We start from the raw sequence: 15,844 nt of genomic DNA, 5'->3' as shown, positions 1-15,844 counted from the left end.
ACACCCTACCCAGTAGTCACTAAAGACTGAGTATTACTGCATTCCAACCAGTAAGAAGTCATGCCATTAAAAAGACCATCTGTCTGCTTAGACAGATGGCCTGGCTTTTAATATTGGAGAGATATATTCCATTTTTATATGCTGTATCTGTGAAATGAGATAAATTTGAAAGGAAACCTCTGGTAGCACAAAGATGGAATCTTAACAAGATCTCATCTGAGTTGGGAATTGGCTGAGTTGCCATTAGGTTCTGTCTTCAGAATGCTGAAGTGGGCTTGGAGTATGTTAGTTTTAAAAATATGTTTTCTATTTAGTCTTCTCACAACCTATCAAAATGTAAAAGGAAAGAGTTCATGCTCTTGCAGAGCTTTTCCACTTCCTGCATTCATGTCAGCTCAATTTGTTCTCCACTCCCTCCCGGTGCCCCGGGCTGCTCCAGCGGCTGCCCTCGCAAGGCTGTCACTTGGAGTTAGGCTGCTCAGGACATTCCACTTGGCAGCTTGTGCTCCCTGCTGCACAGCCCACGTCCCCCTTTCCTGTCTCACATAAGTGAGAGCTCCCATCTCTCCTCACCACCTTCATTTGCCTTTGCCAGAAGAGCCCTGCCTTTCTCCACAGGGGAATTGTCATTTCAGTCATGTTCACCTGCTTTGAGATGGGATGGATAAGATGGGATGGGATGGATTGTCTTCCTCCAGTGACCTATGGGACTATGTCTCCTACAGAGAAGGCTGCAGACTCTTGGGGCTGCAGATCCAGCCTTTAGGCAGCTGATGTTCCTCAGGAAAACCTCCTTCCTTTGAGCCTGAAGGTCCCTCTGCACAGCTCCTCTTTCTCTTACAGAGCTGGGCGAGCTGAAGCATGGGCTTTGCTCCAGTTCTGCTCCTGTGTGATGTCCCCCTTGATTGGGTCCGTTTGCTTCAGGTTTTCTTGACAGTATTTTTCCCCAGCCCCTCCCTTAGCATGTTTTTGTGAAGGGTTCTTAATGAGGTTTGAAAGAAAAAAAATCCAGAATAAAACCCAAGTGAAGGAAACAGTATTCAGAAATTCTCAGAAAATATCACATTACAGACCTGGAAGGAATTGTAATGGCAGCTTTGAAAATCTGCCTGTCTGTCTTACCTTCTAGCTCAGCTGATATATTCTGTGCCACTCTTGTCTTAACCAGGTAATCAGCATACAAAATCAATAGCAAATAGGTAAGGTTTCCATGGATTTATTTGTATTGAAATCTTAAAGGTCACATCCAGATGGGCAATGAAGCTTTGCTTTAAACTTGAAGCTAACACTTTCCAGTCTTGGTACTTCTTTGTATTTATTGCAGTGCATTTCAGAACAGTCATATGTCAAAAAGAGTTAAGAAGTGGTATGAAATAAGTTTTTTTCTTGGCTAATTAGTGGTGATTCAACACCACACCAGTGGGATTAAATTGCTTATTTTTTCAGAGATAGCTTGGGTAGTGCTGCTCAGAGTCATTTCTTATCTGCATCAATCTGAATGATTGCTTCTCACAGAGTAGGAGCCAGGAGCCTCAGGTAGTCCTTACCATTATATGCCTGTGCAAGCCTGGTCCCCTCCTATGAAGTTCAGCCTCAGAAATGTGGGTCTTGGAAGAGGATTTCAGCCTGTGCATCACCTTCCCACTGGGAACGGGTTGAGTCAGAAAATGATGGCAAAGTGGCTGTGCCTATGTGTTGCTGAATGCAGTGATTAGGAAGAAATTCAGAAAGACACTGTATGTTTCTAATCCTGTTGAAATAGGAGCATACATTGTTGTGTCTGCTTTTTACTTTTATCTCCCCTTTCTCCATAGCCCTATTGCTCCCTTCATCTTCACTTGAAGGTCTCAGACAACCCCTACACCTCAGGAAACATCGCCAGCCGAGACACTGCCCCCAGTATTATTGTAGCTTCAGGTATGAAACATTTAAAAATTCCCTGTGTTTGATGTGCAAACTTGGACAAATTCTGGAGGTTATGGAGGGTGTTGGGTGGCTCTGGGGTGTCACACCACCAGTATTGGGAAAGGAGGCAGGCTGTCAAATGAAAATCCTTATGGGCCTTCAGCTTATCATATGCTTTTTATGGAAACTGGCTTTCATGACAGAGATCATGTCTAGCCCTCCTGTGAGCATGAGATCAAATCAGGGCATTTCCTTTGCATGTAGAGGTGTGTAGAGTTGTATATATTGGGTCTTTTATACATTTTTTTCAAACTTGAAACACTCTCATTTTCTTCACACACCCAAAAGTTCTACAACTGCAAAATAAATAAATACATTTACTCCCCTGATTTGCTTATTGTGCTGTTTCTGAGAGGGTTCCTTCACTAACCAGTGCTCATCTTACAGGTAATATAGGCACTGAGCTATCGGACAATGACATCAGCATGTTTGTTACTTCTGATGCTGGGAACACTTGGAGGCAGGTAAATTACACAGAACCACTGGAAATGTCATAAAAGCAGATTCAATCTGTCACTTGCTTTTGATTTCATTTGGTTCAGGATAGCTTTTTGCAAACCTTTTACGTAAGAGAAAACTTCCCTTCTCAAAGGTACACAGATGTTCAGAGAGAAAGACTGAATATGCTATTAGACTTCATATAACAGAAAATTATTTTTATTATTCTGCTCAGAGTTTGACTTCAGTTTAATCCCATAGCAAAAAGGACAGAATAAATTATGAATAAAAAGGGGAGAGAAAGTGTTACCTTTTACTGTTGTAAATCCCTTGTGCCAACCAAACTATTTTTATTTTTGTCCATGACTATATTTACTCGAAAATCAGCAGTTTCACTGGTCTACTTCTCACTTCAGCTGAGACTCACTTCTCCTAAGCTGAGTTGTCCAAAATTTGTTGCCTGCATAAATGGGTTATTTTGCAGAAAAAGTTAAAATTCAGAAAAAGACAAAATTCAGTTTGCCTTATTCCAAGGCTACCTACCTGTGGAAAGAGACTGGATGATGAAATTATATCTAGTTTCTAATATTTAGTGGAGTCTCACCTGTTAAGAAATACCCTCTAATGTGTTTATCCTCAGATCAGGAAATTCTGTTATTCCTATTTTCTGAGTGGGATATCAAGTCATGGAGACAAAGAGAAACTTTCTCAGACTAACAAACGCTGCTGTATAGACTGTAGAGCAGATGTTTGCAGAAAGTTAATATAAAAAAGACACAGGGAGAGAAAATATTTTCCAATATTTAATAATCCAAGAATCTAATTACTTTGCAGTGTTTGACCAGCCTCATTTTTCTGTCTAAATCAATTATTTGAGATAGGCCCAGACATGTACAAACACATGAAATTCTTCTTTAAACAAAAATTTGTCATTGAAAGGAGGGAAATTGTTGATCCTTGCAGAAAAATTATATTTCTAACTCTCTGTCAAGCAAGGGAAGAATGAATTTTCCATGGACCTGGAAAAACTGTGGGGAAAATGCCCAAACAATAAAAAACCAAGTCCAGGAAATATATCTATAATTTCCTCTACTTTATAATTTTCCTAGCACATAACAGTCCTGTGTCATGATCCTACTTAAAGAACTGTGACATTTTCTTGATACTAAGTATAATAGGTTTGAATAAACACTTTTTTTTCAGATCTTTGAGGAAGAGCACAGTGTTCTGTACCTGGATCAAGGTGGAGTACTCGTTGCCATGAAACACACATCTCTGCCTATCAGACACCTCTGGTAATGACTCCATTTGTGCTAAATGCCTGCTGTCCCTCTTTTCAGATGCCAGGAAGGAGGCACTTCGTATGCATCCAGTCTTCTGCAGCTCTAATCTAGAAAATATTAGTTAAGATACTGGCAAACATTAAGTCAGATAAAGCTAAGAAATCCTTAGATTTTATTACAGAATTACAGAATTAAATTCTGTAAATAAATTACAGAATTACAGTTTACATCATTTTGGCTTGGCCACATCTGAGATATCATCAGTGTAATTCCACAACATTCCTGATTTACCACAGTTTGGCTTTTTTGGATTTGTTTGTTTATTTCATATATATATATATATATATATATATATATATGGTTAATGCTTTTGTCTCTCATTAAGTTACCAAAGTAGTTCTAATTTTCAAAATTATTCGTGAACTTGCCTTCTATGTGGCAGGCAGCATTTACAAACCAGAATTTTGTTGAATACATTCAGGGTTATGTAATTGATAATGCAAAAGTGCAGTTAGCATTCCTGAGTGAGGAGGCAGAGTATAGCTTTGTGCTGTTCTGCATTATTTACTTCCACCATATATCAGAATCTGAAACACCCAGACCCAAATCTTAAGAAATGATGAGTGAGTCCAGGCTTTCACTTGCACTCCCCACAAGGGGGACTGCTGGTCAAAAGAAACTGTCATCATCCTCCAGAAAACTAACCTCAAAATGTTTTATACTGGGGACTCAAAAACCAGATGTTCAAAATCACTTGTTTATTTTTATTTTTTTTTTAATCTAATGCTTAGGCTACATTTTGCCCTTTGAGCATCAATTTTTAACACAAATTCTAGTTTCTACCACTTAAATATTGGCCATGGGTTAGTGGTATGGTGCCAGGCAAGCTTGATCAGTGTTCTGATTTATGATGCTTCCAAAAAAACCAGTTATTTAAAGGACCAAAAAGTCACAATCCAATAAAAGAAACTGTTCTCCACTTCTCCATAGCAGCTGTAGTGGACTAGAGAATACCTTTGAGTAAAATAGGAGAGTAAGGAAAGAAGGCACTAATTTTGCTTTCTCCTCTAGGTTAAGTTTTGATGAAGGGAGATCTTGGAGCAAGTACAGTTTCACATCCCTCCCACTGTTTGTAGATGGAGTTTTAGGGGAGCCTGGAGAGGAAACCCTCATCATGACGTAAGTGAGCATGCCATAATGCTGTGGAGGTGAACCACACATTGTATTTTGGAGCAGTGGCATTTCTGGTTGGGGACCAAACCAAGTACAATCTGCAGCCAGGAGTGTGCAGTCTTCTGTTGCTAAATAGTCAGTTTTTTTGTGATATGACTGAGGGATTAGCAATATGGCTTCTTGCAAGCTGCAAACATATTATCACTTAGCTTATCAGCATGAAACCTGACTCCTCAAATTGAATGTGATATAAAGCAGAGTTACTGTTGACATATTAATATTTGAAAGAAAAATGGTGAGGTATTTTTTATAACTGTGTTTTTGCTGCTACATTCTTTTTTTTTTTCTTTTTAATGAGACACAGATAAGTGAAGACATTCTTTTGTAAAAATGAATGACAAAATGTTGCCTCGAGGCTGACTCATGAAAAATTATGTTTCGTTTCAATGTGGTATGCTGAGTTCTGCATGATGCATAAATCTGGATTCAGTATGCCAGAAACTGTGATATTTTATCTGATATCAGATTTGTAGAAACAATAAGTATTTCTGACTGAAATAAGCAGAATACGTGGCTTGGAAACTAACCTGAGCTAATAAAGATGTATGAAGAATGTTCCTTCAGGTTCTGATTTTAATTTGCGTGGAAGGGATTCCCAAAGCTTAAAACTCAGATAAAACTCTTGAAGGTATTACTATCTCCAGCCCCACATCAAGTCTTCTCTTGACTCTTCAATTTGAGTCATTTTGGATATTGTCATAAGTGGGAGGGTCTTAGTGAACAGAGTGAAAGCTACATGCAATTTTTCAGTTTCTAATAGGGTTATAGATACTTAGCAGGCTACGTTTAACTTTGTCAGTCCAGTGAAAATGAGTAGAACTCTCACTCTTAAAGCAGTTGATCTCTGTTGGAAATTGTGGTGACTGAACCTCTGTAACTACCAGACTTCCATTTACTGAATGTTCTTCCTGCTGCATTCTGTAGCGTGTTTGGACATTTCAGCCACCGCTCCGAGTGGCAGCTGGTGAAAGTAGACTACAAGTCCATCTTTGATCGGAGATGTGCGGAAGAGGACTACAGGCCTTGGCAGCTTCATAGCCAGGTGAGCAGTGAGGATGCTGGGATGTGGCCTGAAGTAGCTAATGATCCTACAGTTCAGATCAGCACAATCCAATATCTTCTAACAGTTTGGTGTCAGCTCGTTCCTTACTGGCTAGGTCTGTTCTGTTGCACTGGTGTCTTGGCCTCAGATTGAGACTCTGGGATCCCTGAAGGATGAACAGCTGTCTTTTGGGTGTCATCCTGCACACAGACAATTACCTCAGACTTATGCAGACTTGAAACAATACAACAACAGCAGAAGAACTGCCACTGAGGCCTGAACTCCTTCACTCTTACACATCCCATCCAATTTCCCCATCTTTACCTCCTTTCCTTCCTTCATTATTCTGTGTCCTCAGAGCCAGTGTCTTAAGACCATTCTAGTTTCTCCCATTTCTGACCTTCTTAGCCTCATTTCTTGCTCACTTGGTTTCTTTCCTGTTCTGTCTCTCTCTGCTGTGGAAATTGGGCACTTTAATCCCCAATTCATTGTCCCCCATGCCCTGCCCTGTGCATCCTGGCTGCAGCTGCTTCATCACTCTCTGAACCATGGAATTCACGCCCAGCAAGGTGAGCTGCTCTGCACAGCACCTGCACCTGCCTCGGGGCACCTTCCCAGCTCTGCCAAGACACAACAGCCTATGTTTCATCAGGTTAGAATAAAATATGGCCCAAATTCTGTGGTTATATAAACACCACAGGCTCCACTGAAGTCTAGAGCAAAGCACACATTTATATCATCAAAGGGTGTCTTTCTGTATATATCTTGCTGGGCAAGAATTTAATAATGAACATGAAATGAAAGTAGCTTGACTCAGACTAGCTGCTCACACAAGGCACAACTCTACACTAAAAATACCAGTTATTACTTAGATCTTTAGATGCTGAAAATCAGTACAGCTTTCTTGAAATTCAAGGAAGCCCAGCATTTTAGAGCAGTTGCTATTCAGACCCTTGTTTCCTGCCATCAAATCATCAAATCAAAGCCATGAAAAAAATCTTCCATAATGATTTTAACAGCATAAAAGGTAATAAGTGAGATTCCACTGTATTTTGTTCTTTGCTTTCTTGTGCTTGCATAAGCAAAAATACCAAGGATTTTGCAGTATTTCTTTGAGGATATTGGCTTTGGAGCTTGCAGAACTATTTTTAGGAAGGCTTCTGTGTACTCTTTCTTTTTGAATTCCTTTCCACTGAGATTGCAAGGCTGAGCCTTGTTCCCTAGATAGAAATATTAGGCAGGGTGCTGAAGTTGGGAGTTTTGGCATCTACATAACAAGTCAAACCCCCTAAAACCAAACTCATCCATGGGAAGTATTTACATAAACACACATTACAATTGCTGCTGAATGAAAACATTCCCAGAGAGGTCAGACCAAAGAAATAAACCTGCTGTGTTTGTTCAGAACCGAATAAGATGTGTAAGTAATCTCAGATAATTTCTTAGTGTCTATTGGAAAAGTTGATTTCGTTTCAGTGAGAGCTCCAGTAGCTTTAATTAACTCCAGTGTACTGAGATGGTATTTGGCTCCCCATCCTCTTCCCTTGAGTAACACCTCCCGTTGCACAGGCTTGGAAAAACCGAGTGACACAAATAGCCTGGTGGGTGTCAAAGAAATGTTTCTGGTTTTGTTTCCAGGGAGAAGCCTGCATCATGGGAGCAAAAAGGATCTACAGGAAGCGCAAGTCAGAGAAGAAATGCATGCAAGGGAAATACGCTGGGGCCATGACCTCGGAGCCCTGCGTGTGCACAGAGGCAGACTTTGACTGGTGAGCAGTGGGCAGAAGGACTGGGTGCCCTCACACAGCACCACAGGGATCCTTAGAGAGGCTGTAGGCTTGCAGAGAGCAGAAATTAATAAAAGTGCAGGTACTGAAATGGGCTGCTCCCTGATCGTGCAGGTGTGTTAAAAGAAGGAAAGGTGGAATGGGTATCTGTGATCTCCTAGGGCTCCCACAAAATCATGCTGAGCAAGCCATTTTCCAGGTCACAGCTCTGTGCACCAATAAGGTAACAGGTCAATTTAGCACATCTAACCTTAGCAATGGCCAAGGGTGGCTGAGAGTAGTCTGAAGACATATAACAGCATTGTGTAAAAAAGAAGATAAATTCTTAACATATACACTCATATGTATATATGAGTGAAAGTAAATATATGCATATGCAAAGCATTCCTTCAGCTTCTAGAATCAGGTATCTAGGAAATAAATTCCTGGATCATTTGTTGCATCTGGACCATCATGTTTGACAGTATCCAGCAGACATTGCCTTCCTGATTCGAGTCAATCTCTTTCTGAAGCCTTTTATTCTCTGATATTTGGAAATAGATTCCATTGGTGAGTTATGCATGGCGTGATAAAAACTTCAGCTGCTGGTTTCATTTCAATATTACTGCTGACTCACAGCAATTTGCACCAAAAAGGCAGGGAACCACATTATTGAAATCTCTTTCTTACCTCTTTTCTCCAAGTCTGCAAGTTCCTTAGTATCTTGGATGAGAGAAATGTTGGCTGCTTGGCAGTGCTGATAAACTCCCTTTGTGCCTCACCCACCCAGATCTATGTCATGTTACTAATTAAACCCTGAATCTGCTATGTGAATCCTGAAAAAGTTCATCCCATCAATATGGAAGTTTATAGCATTTCTCTTCTTACTCCTACATAAACATAGAATATTTTTTTCTGTATAAAATCACAGAATCACAGGAAGCTTTTATATTGTATCAAAAAAAGTCAGATTTCTTGCTCTAGAAGACAACAATTATGAACATATTTTGGCACAGATTCTGTCAATATGGTTTCTTAATTATTTTCTCATTTTTCATTTAGTTGTTTCCTAGGGAGATCTGTGTGTAGTTCATCATTTAGGTGTCCAAAGCTTCTGGATTTCAATAATTTCAATCATATTTCTCTTGTAAAAAAGATAAAAGCCAAACCAAAAACCCAAAACTACCATTAAAAGCAAGGAAATTCCCTGAAGATTTTGACCCCTTTATAGGGTATGCAGTACAAGGCTGAGCCAACCTCATGGCTTTATAAAATAGTTGATACAATTGACTCACAGTCAGTCCATTAGTGTTTAAATCCCTGGCACTTGTAAGGGACACACATACCTGAAACTTCTGATAAAAATATGCTTTCCTTCCAGCACTTCTCTCTGAGAATTAATATATTTATTTCATTAAAATTGACTTTGTGGCTTGCCACTGTAAAACTTTGCTGCTAGGTACAGAACAAAAGAGCCACAGTGACATTTGCTGGTGGTAACATGCTTTTATTTCTTTAATGTTCATCTCAAGGAAACTCTCTCCAAAGGCTCTGCTGGGCTATGGGAGAATCTCTTAAGAGAAAGCTTGGATGATTGGGCATGTACAACAGGCACTCACAACTCACATGTATGAACAAGGCAGAATTAAGACCTTTCTGACCAAGGACCTTTCTCCTTCTCATGGAATCAGTTTTGGTTTAGATCAGACTGTTGTGATCCCCTCCCTTTCTCCCTGAGCTCAAGTTATTTCTACAATCCTAGACTTGGATTTCTACTTTATTCGTTTCAGCTTCTTTCCCTACTGCCTCTGGTGAAAAAAGATTGAAATATTGCTTTAAGCGTCCAGTTCAGAAACATTTGCCAACAATACTCATTAGGAGCATAATTTTACGTAGATATGCCAGAGAAGGACAGAAAAAGAGAAAAGAAAATGGTGAGAAAAAAAGCAATTCTGTCTGCTAAGAAAGGCAAAGCTGCTGCTGCACCGCTGTAACTTCCAGGGCTTGCCTTGTTGAGCTCTGCGTGAGGCTTCCCTGCCAATTCACCCTGCAGAAGTTAGAGGGAGGTTTGGAGGAAGTCAGGGAATGAATTCTTGCTGTGGAAGGGTACCCTCTGTGGAGCTCTTTCCTTTTCAGGAAGAAAAAAAAGCACTTTCATCATCCTTTTCATGACATTTCAGTACTTTTGAATTCTTTTTTTTTTTTTTTTTTTTTTTTTTTTTTTTTTTTTTTTTTTGCTGGGCAGGGCTTTTAATTGAAGGTGATTGAAAGGGACATCTATCCCTCAGATAAGGAAAATAGGGAGAAGCTCCTTAGCTGCCCAGACTTGATTTTTGAATCTTGAAATATGTTGGACAGCTTTCTATATTGTCAGTGGTTACAGAACCCATGTTTTTATACAGAGCTGAAGAAAACAACAGTCCCTGTCATTGTGTTGTTGTTGCTGTTTAAACACTAAATTTATATGGAGAAAATTACATTATCTAAGCTTGTCAGAGATTGGAGTAAAAAATTGTATCTCTCTGGGTCAGGTAAAGTGAGAAAAAGTGTTATTGCTCTTAATCCTGCAAGTCCTTTTTTATCAGTTCAGGGGAAAAATAGCACGTATAAATCACAAAGGTTTGCTAATGTTTTTTTTTTTTCCCTTTGTAATATCACAGAACTCCAGATTAATTTCAAATATGCATGCAGCCCACTGGTACTCCTTTCTCAGGGAAAAGGGCACATTTGTTTATTGTTTTGTGCAGCAACAAAACCGAGTGACATTAGAAGCGACTGTGGTTCCTCCAGCCTTGGAAGCGGGACTCTGCTGCCAGCAGCCAGCTTTTATTCCCGCCGGGTTTCCACAGTTTTTATTCCCGCCGGGTTTCCACAGTTTTTATTCCCGCCGGGTTTCCACAGTTTTTATTCCCGCCGAGTTTCCACAGCTTTTATTCCCGCCGGGTTTCCACAGCTTTTATTCCCGCCGAGTTTCCACAGCTTTTATTCCCGCCGGGTTTCCACAGCTTTTATTCCCGCCGGGTTTCCACAGTTTTTATTCCCGCCGGGTTTCCACAGCTTTTATTCCCGCCGGGTTTCCACAGTTTTTATTCCCACCGGGTTTCCACAGCTTTTATTCCCGCCGGGTTTCCACAGCTTTTATTCCCGCCGGGCTTCCACAGCTTTTATTCCCGCCGGGTTTCCACAGCTTTTATTCCCGCCGGGTTTCCACAGCTTTTATTCCCGCCGGGTTTCCACAGCTTTTATTCCCGCCTGGTTTCCACAGTTTTTATTCCCGCCCGGCTCTCAGAGTTTTTATTCCCGCCGTGTTTCCAGAGTTTCTATTCCCGCCCGGCTCCCACAGTTTTTATTCCCGCCCGGCTCCCACAGTTTTTATTCCCGCCGGGTTTCCACAGCTTTATTCCTGCCGGGTTTCCACAGTTTTATTCCCGCCCGGCTCCCACAGTTTTTATTCCCGCCGTGTTTCCAGAGTTTCTATTCCCGCCCGGCTCCCAGAGCTGTCGCTCCCGCCGGGTGCAGCCGCTCTCCGTGCAGGGAATGGCGCCGGCAGCCAGAGGGCAACAGCGCCTCAGGAATGGGGCAGCCTGGAGCCCTCGGCAAGTCTGGCCTAGCAACGGGCTAGAAACGAGAATCGCCTCCTTCCTTTAATTGATTTGGGTGAATGGATGGCGCCGTTCCTCGGGTGTTATTAAAGCATTAATTTACCCGGTTGCCTCACACTGTGTTCCTTCCTGCCGCCTGAGCGTTATTGCAGCGATATCTCACCGCCGAAAACGCCTCCCAGACACAGATGGAAACCTTTGGTGGTGCTCATCCTTCAGCCACCTCCTCTAATAGGAGCTCTGAGTGGAGTGTCCCTCTGCCAGGCCTCCCTCTGGACCCGCTGTCATTAATACTGCCAGCTTCCTCCCTCTGGACCCGCTGTCATTAATACTGCCAGCTTCCTCCCTCTGGACCCGCTGTCATTAATACTGCCAGCTTCTTCTGTCAGTGTTCCCAAACCTCACACCTCCATGGGCAGCGTGAGCCTGTTGATACCGGTGCTAGTGGTTTTGGATAGCCAGGGAGGCACGGAGGTGCCTTAGTGCAACTGGGAATCAGGTCTGCCTGTTTATTTCACAGATGATATCAGCAAGGATCTGGCTGGCTCTTTCTGTATTCTGTGGCACTTCAATTACAGCCCTGCCTGCTGGGGTGAGTTCCTACGCTGAAACATCAGAGTTCTGCATCAGGAGAAAGTGTTGTGACAAACCCCAGGGAGGCAGGGGACAGACACTGGGTGTGGTTAGATTCTGCTGCCTTTGTGTGTCCTCAGCCATCGGCTCAGATCATGCAGGTGCCAGCTCTGAAATGCACCTGTCTTTGCACCCTTTGGTTATGGGCTTGGTGAGCTAACAAATAGTAATTTAGAATTAATTTTTAGTTCATTTTGAGTGCTTGTGGAAAATGCAGATTCATTATGCAAAATCTACAGTGCATCTCTGTATCTTTAAGGGTCTGGATACCTACCGGGCATGGATTTACTGGAAAGATTCTGGGGATTTTAGGTTCCATATTAACATAAGCTGGTACAGCTTGACTCCAAATACTGCAATGCAATTATAATTGTACACCTTTGTAGATCTACAGTTCAAACTGTAGCTGAATCCATCCTTCTCTGCGTTAAATCCCATGTCAGGTCCTGTAGAACTGGAGAACAAGCACAGCTTCCCTTTAATACACATCTGCATTTGAATCATGGCTAAATATTAGAAAATGGTATTAAGTGAATAAAAAGGTAGTGAGACTTTTCCAGTGCTGTGGCCACAGTTATTTCTTCCCACCAGGGCTTTTTCAAACTGCAGAAAAAAGGTGACTATTTTCAGAGATAGCTCAATTCCACCCCATTTAATGTCCAGAATGTTTGGAAAGCTCAGCATGCAAAAACACAAGGAGCATTGTCAGCTTCTGGCATAGCTGACCTTAAGATGAAGCTGTTAATCTTGAGGAATTTCTATGATTACATGCTAAGTCATATATTGATTTTTAGAAGCTATGATGAACATGGCAATCACTCATCTGAATTAACTGGTTATTTCTATCTTAGAGCAGTAGGATTTTAATTATTTCATGTGAATTAACAGTTCTTCCAAACAGTATATTTGACAGGTCTCTTTTCAAATTACAAACTTCCTTAGGGGATTTATTTTCTTTGATTATTACCTATGGTTAAAATAACATTAGATAAAGGAATTTATCATGAACATTGAGCAGAGATACAAAACGTCTGGAATGAATTTGTATCTAATTACAGAAAAGATCTTGCAGTTCTACTTGACTAAGACAAATAGGATTCCAGTTTAAACCAGTAAAAGGGTAAAACCATAATCAATGAGAGCCACAAGACAGGCTGCTTCCTACTGATAAAGCAATCCCTGATGGCAAATGCTCCACTTTTTTTAGGAGATACATTATCTGTGTCACCCGAGTTCTTTTCAGGCAGGCACAAAATATCATCAATATATGCAAATTCCAATTCCCAGTTCCCAGGCAGTGACTCGGGGAGCTGATTGCAGGCTGAGGCTGATGCCTTCCCCGTCTCCAGACTTTGCTGTACTGGCTCGTGCTATGGACATCCAATTGATGGTAATGCTTCTTGATTGCTGCAAAGCCTGTTGTGCCAAATTGTAGGCAGCAATTTGTTGTCAGCATCAGTGTTGTGCGTGCACCAGCCTGTAGCCAAGGAATTCATTAGATTCCAAGACTGCGGAGGTGAACGGGTGGCTGCTGCATCTGTGGAGGGATATGGAGCAGCAATTCATGTCATTTGCTGGGATGATATTTCTGTAGGGCCTTAATGAGCCAGATGATTTGCAAGCCTGAAAACAACACTGTGAAACTTCTGTGCTTATAACTTATTTCTGCTGTGGAAAATCCTAGGATTTCTTTCTCTTGACTTTGAGAAATATGGTCCAAGTACAGTCAAAACTAGTTAAGTCCAGCTTGGCTTGCCCAGATGTATGGGTAGGAATAGGAAGCAAAATAGTAGCTTGAATCTAGACATGTGCATTGTAAGAAAGCCCAGACTAGTGCATCAAATTGGATTGTGAGTACTGATCCCCTCTGAGGCAGATTTCACTGTATTAGTTTGTTTTGTTTTCACCTGATCACAGAACACTGTGTGTGTAGTGTTACAGCTTTTTAATTAGAGTCACACATGATAACTTAGGAATACCATGCTGCAGTGTGTTTACAAATGAATTACAAAAATACAGAAGTCCCATTTGTATGTAAATATGTGTTTTCTCCAAGCAAATCAAAATGGTGTTATTCTTCATTACAAAGTGTATTCTGCAGCTATAGTGTTCTTATTCCAACAAGGATGATTATAGAAGCACATGGCAATGGAGAATTGGATGGCTGATGCTTCCAAAGCAATTAAGCAGCACTGAGTTGGAACCATCTGAGTAAATAGATTGATGAAAATTCAGTCTAAAAAAATGAGGAAAAGACCATTTAGGTCATCTACTTTATTGCTGTTTCCTAAAGTATGTTCTCAATTACTTGTTGTAGATACCCAAAGCACCACAGCTGCCAAAATGTTCCTTTGAAACAGTCATGCAGTCCAATATATGTTTAAGAGTTTTCTTAAGTGATAATCAGCATTAATTTCATTTTGCTTAATGTCATCTTTTTAATTTTGCCATTTCAAGATTGTCTCAAAACACTTTTTTTCTTTATTCAGAAGAAAAAAGTTGAAGCAGAAGTAAAATGTGGTGACTGAATTATTTTTTATGTCTTTTCTTGGCAACCACTACAAAAAACTTAACAAAGATAAATCAAAACATTGTCTGCTTTTTTTCTTGTCTTATATCTTAGACCAGTACCAAGCTTCTTAAGATTGTTTAATAGTCACTCACTACATCTTATTTTTAAGTCATCGTGCTTTTCCAAGACACCTGAACAAAGTCTTCATTAAGTTAAACACTCTTCTTGTTGTTAATATTTTTCTATAATTATCTCTCTTGTTGATGATCTAGCCATGGACTGGTGGCTGTCCTGTGACAGCTCTGGGAGGAGCTGGAGCAGGGGCTCCACTAACTTTGATCAGGTGTTTTTCTATCTCCTCTTTTTTCTCTCTGCTTCTTTACATACAAATACAAGCCCTTAATCACATAATCTAACACTGCCCTACTCTTCTCTTGGAAAACCAGGCTACTTGATACCAAGGCATTAAAGATAAGTAAAAAATATTTTACAGACAAGTGCTATTTTAAGATCAAGGTTTGTGTTGCAACTGGAATACTGGAATGGAGTTGGTGGACTCTGTATAGCAGTTCTCAGATACAACATCCCATTACTGCTCCATTATGAACCATGGAGAAGGCTTAGTAAAAGGAATAAGAATGATTATCCAACCAAGCAATCCTCATTAGTCAACGGCTGGAAAGTAAACCCACATGTGAATGGAATACTGATTAAAGAGGTTTTTGGTTAGCTGTTTTTTTTTTTTTTCCCTGCAATAACATTTTTTGTATTTTTATTTTGTTTATTTGGAATCATAAACAATTTGAAATGTTTTTAGTGAAACCAAAGCAAATTTAGCCATAGCTAAACTCAAATTGTGACAAAAGATTAAAGTTTGACTCACTGTGATTTTTGGTAGCATTTCCTCTTCCAAACAAAAAGAGAATTGAAGATCACAGAATTCTTTCCTATTACCAAATATGCTGTTAATGTCTTCAGGCAAGAGCTCTCTCAGGGTTGTAAATTTTCCTCTGCATCCTGTCTGATATAGTTTCCAAATGCAATTAGCTTTTTAGCCCTTCAGTTTTCTAAGACATGACTGAGGCAGTGGTGATTTAACCTACCTTAGATTTCTGGGGCTTTTTTTTTGGGTTTCTTTGTGGTTGTTTTGGGGTTTTTTTGGGTTTTTTTTGGGGGGAGGGGGAGGTTGTTTGTTTGTTTGGTTGTGTTTTTGAATTTTTTTGGTTGGTTGGTTTTGTATTGTTTGGTTTGGTTTGATTTGGTTTTTTTTAGATTTGAACCTAGATTTGATCCTGAGATGTACTGTTAGTCTGTAGAGGGAGAACAATTGATGCAATACTCATAAACTACCTGCTCTGGTTCTTCTTTTT

At 40.5% G+C, this 15,844-nt stretch overlaps 1 protein-coding gene across 3 annotated transcripts in view; it reads left to right on the top strand.

Moving 5' to 3' along the window:
• Positions 1 to 15,844, top strand: part of LOC110473608 (VPS10 domain-containing receptor SorCS1) — a 259,139-nt gene that overhangs the window by 205,563 nt on the left and 37,732 nt on the right. For all 3 annotated transcript variants that reach the window (XM_031505274.2, XM_077784683.1, XM_077784682.1), the window contains exons 11-16: positions 1,815 to 1,917; positions 2,353 to 2,429; positions 3,607 to 3,698; positions 4,758 to 4,865; positions 5,844 to 5,961; positions 7,600 to 7,730. In XM_031505274.2, coding sequence (XP_031361134.2) covers positions 1,815 to 1,917; positions 2,353 to 2,429; positions 3,607 to 3,698; positions 4,758 to 4,865; positions 5,844 to 5,961; positions 7,600 to 7,730 — 629 coding nt within the window. The remainder of the gene's footprint in view (positions 1 to 1,814; positions 1,918 to 2,352; positions 2,430 to 3,606; positions 3,699 to 4,757; positions 4,866 to 5,843; positions 5,962 to 7,599; positions 7,731 to 15,844) is intronic.

Source organism: Lonchura striata, chromosome 7 (genome assembly GCF_046129695.1).
Source record: "Lonchura striata isolate bLonStr1 chromosome 7, bLonStr1.mat, whole genome shotgun sequence".
In the NCBI taxonomy this organism is placed as follows: Eukaryota; Metazoa; Chordata; class Aves; order Passeriformes; family Estrildidae; genus Lonchura; species Lonchura striata.
The sequence above is the reverse complement of the archived record's forward strand: the minus strand, read 5'-3'. Positions and strand labels throughout refer to the sequence as shown.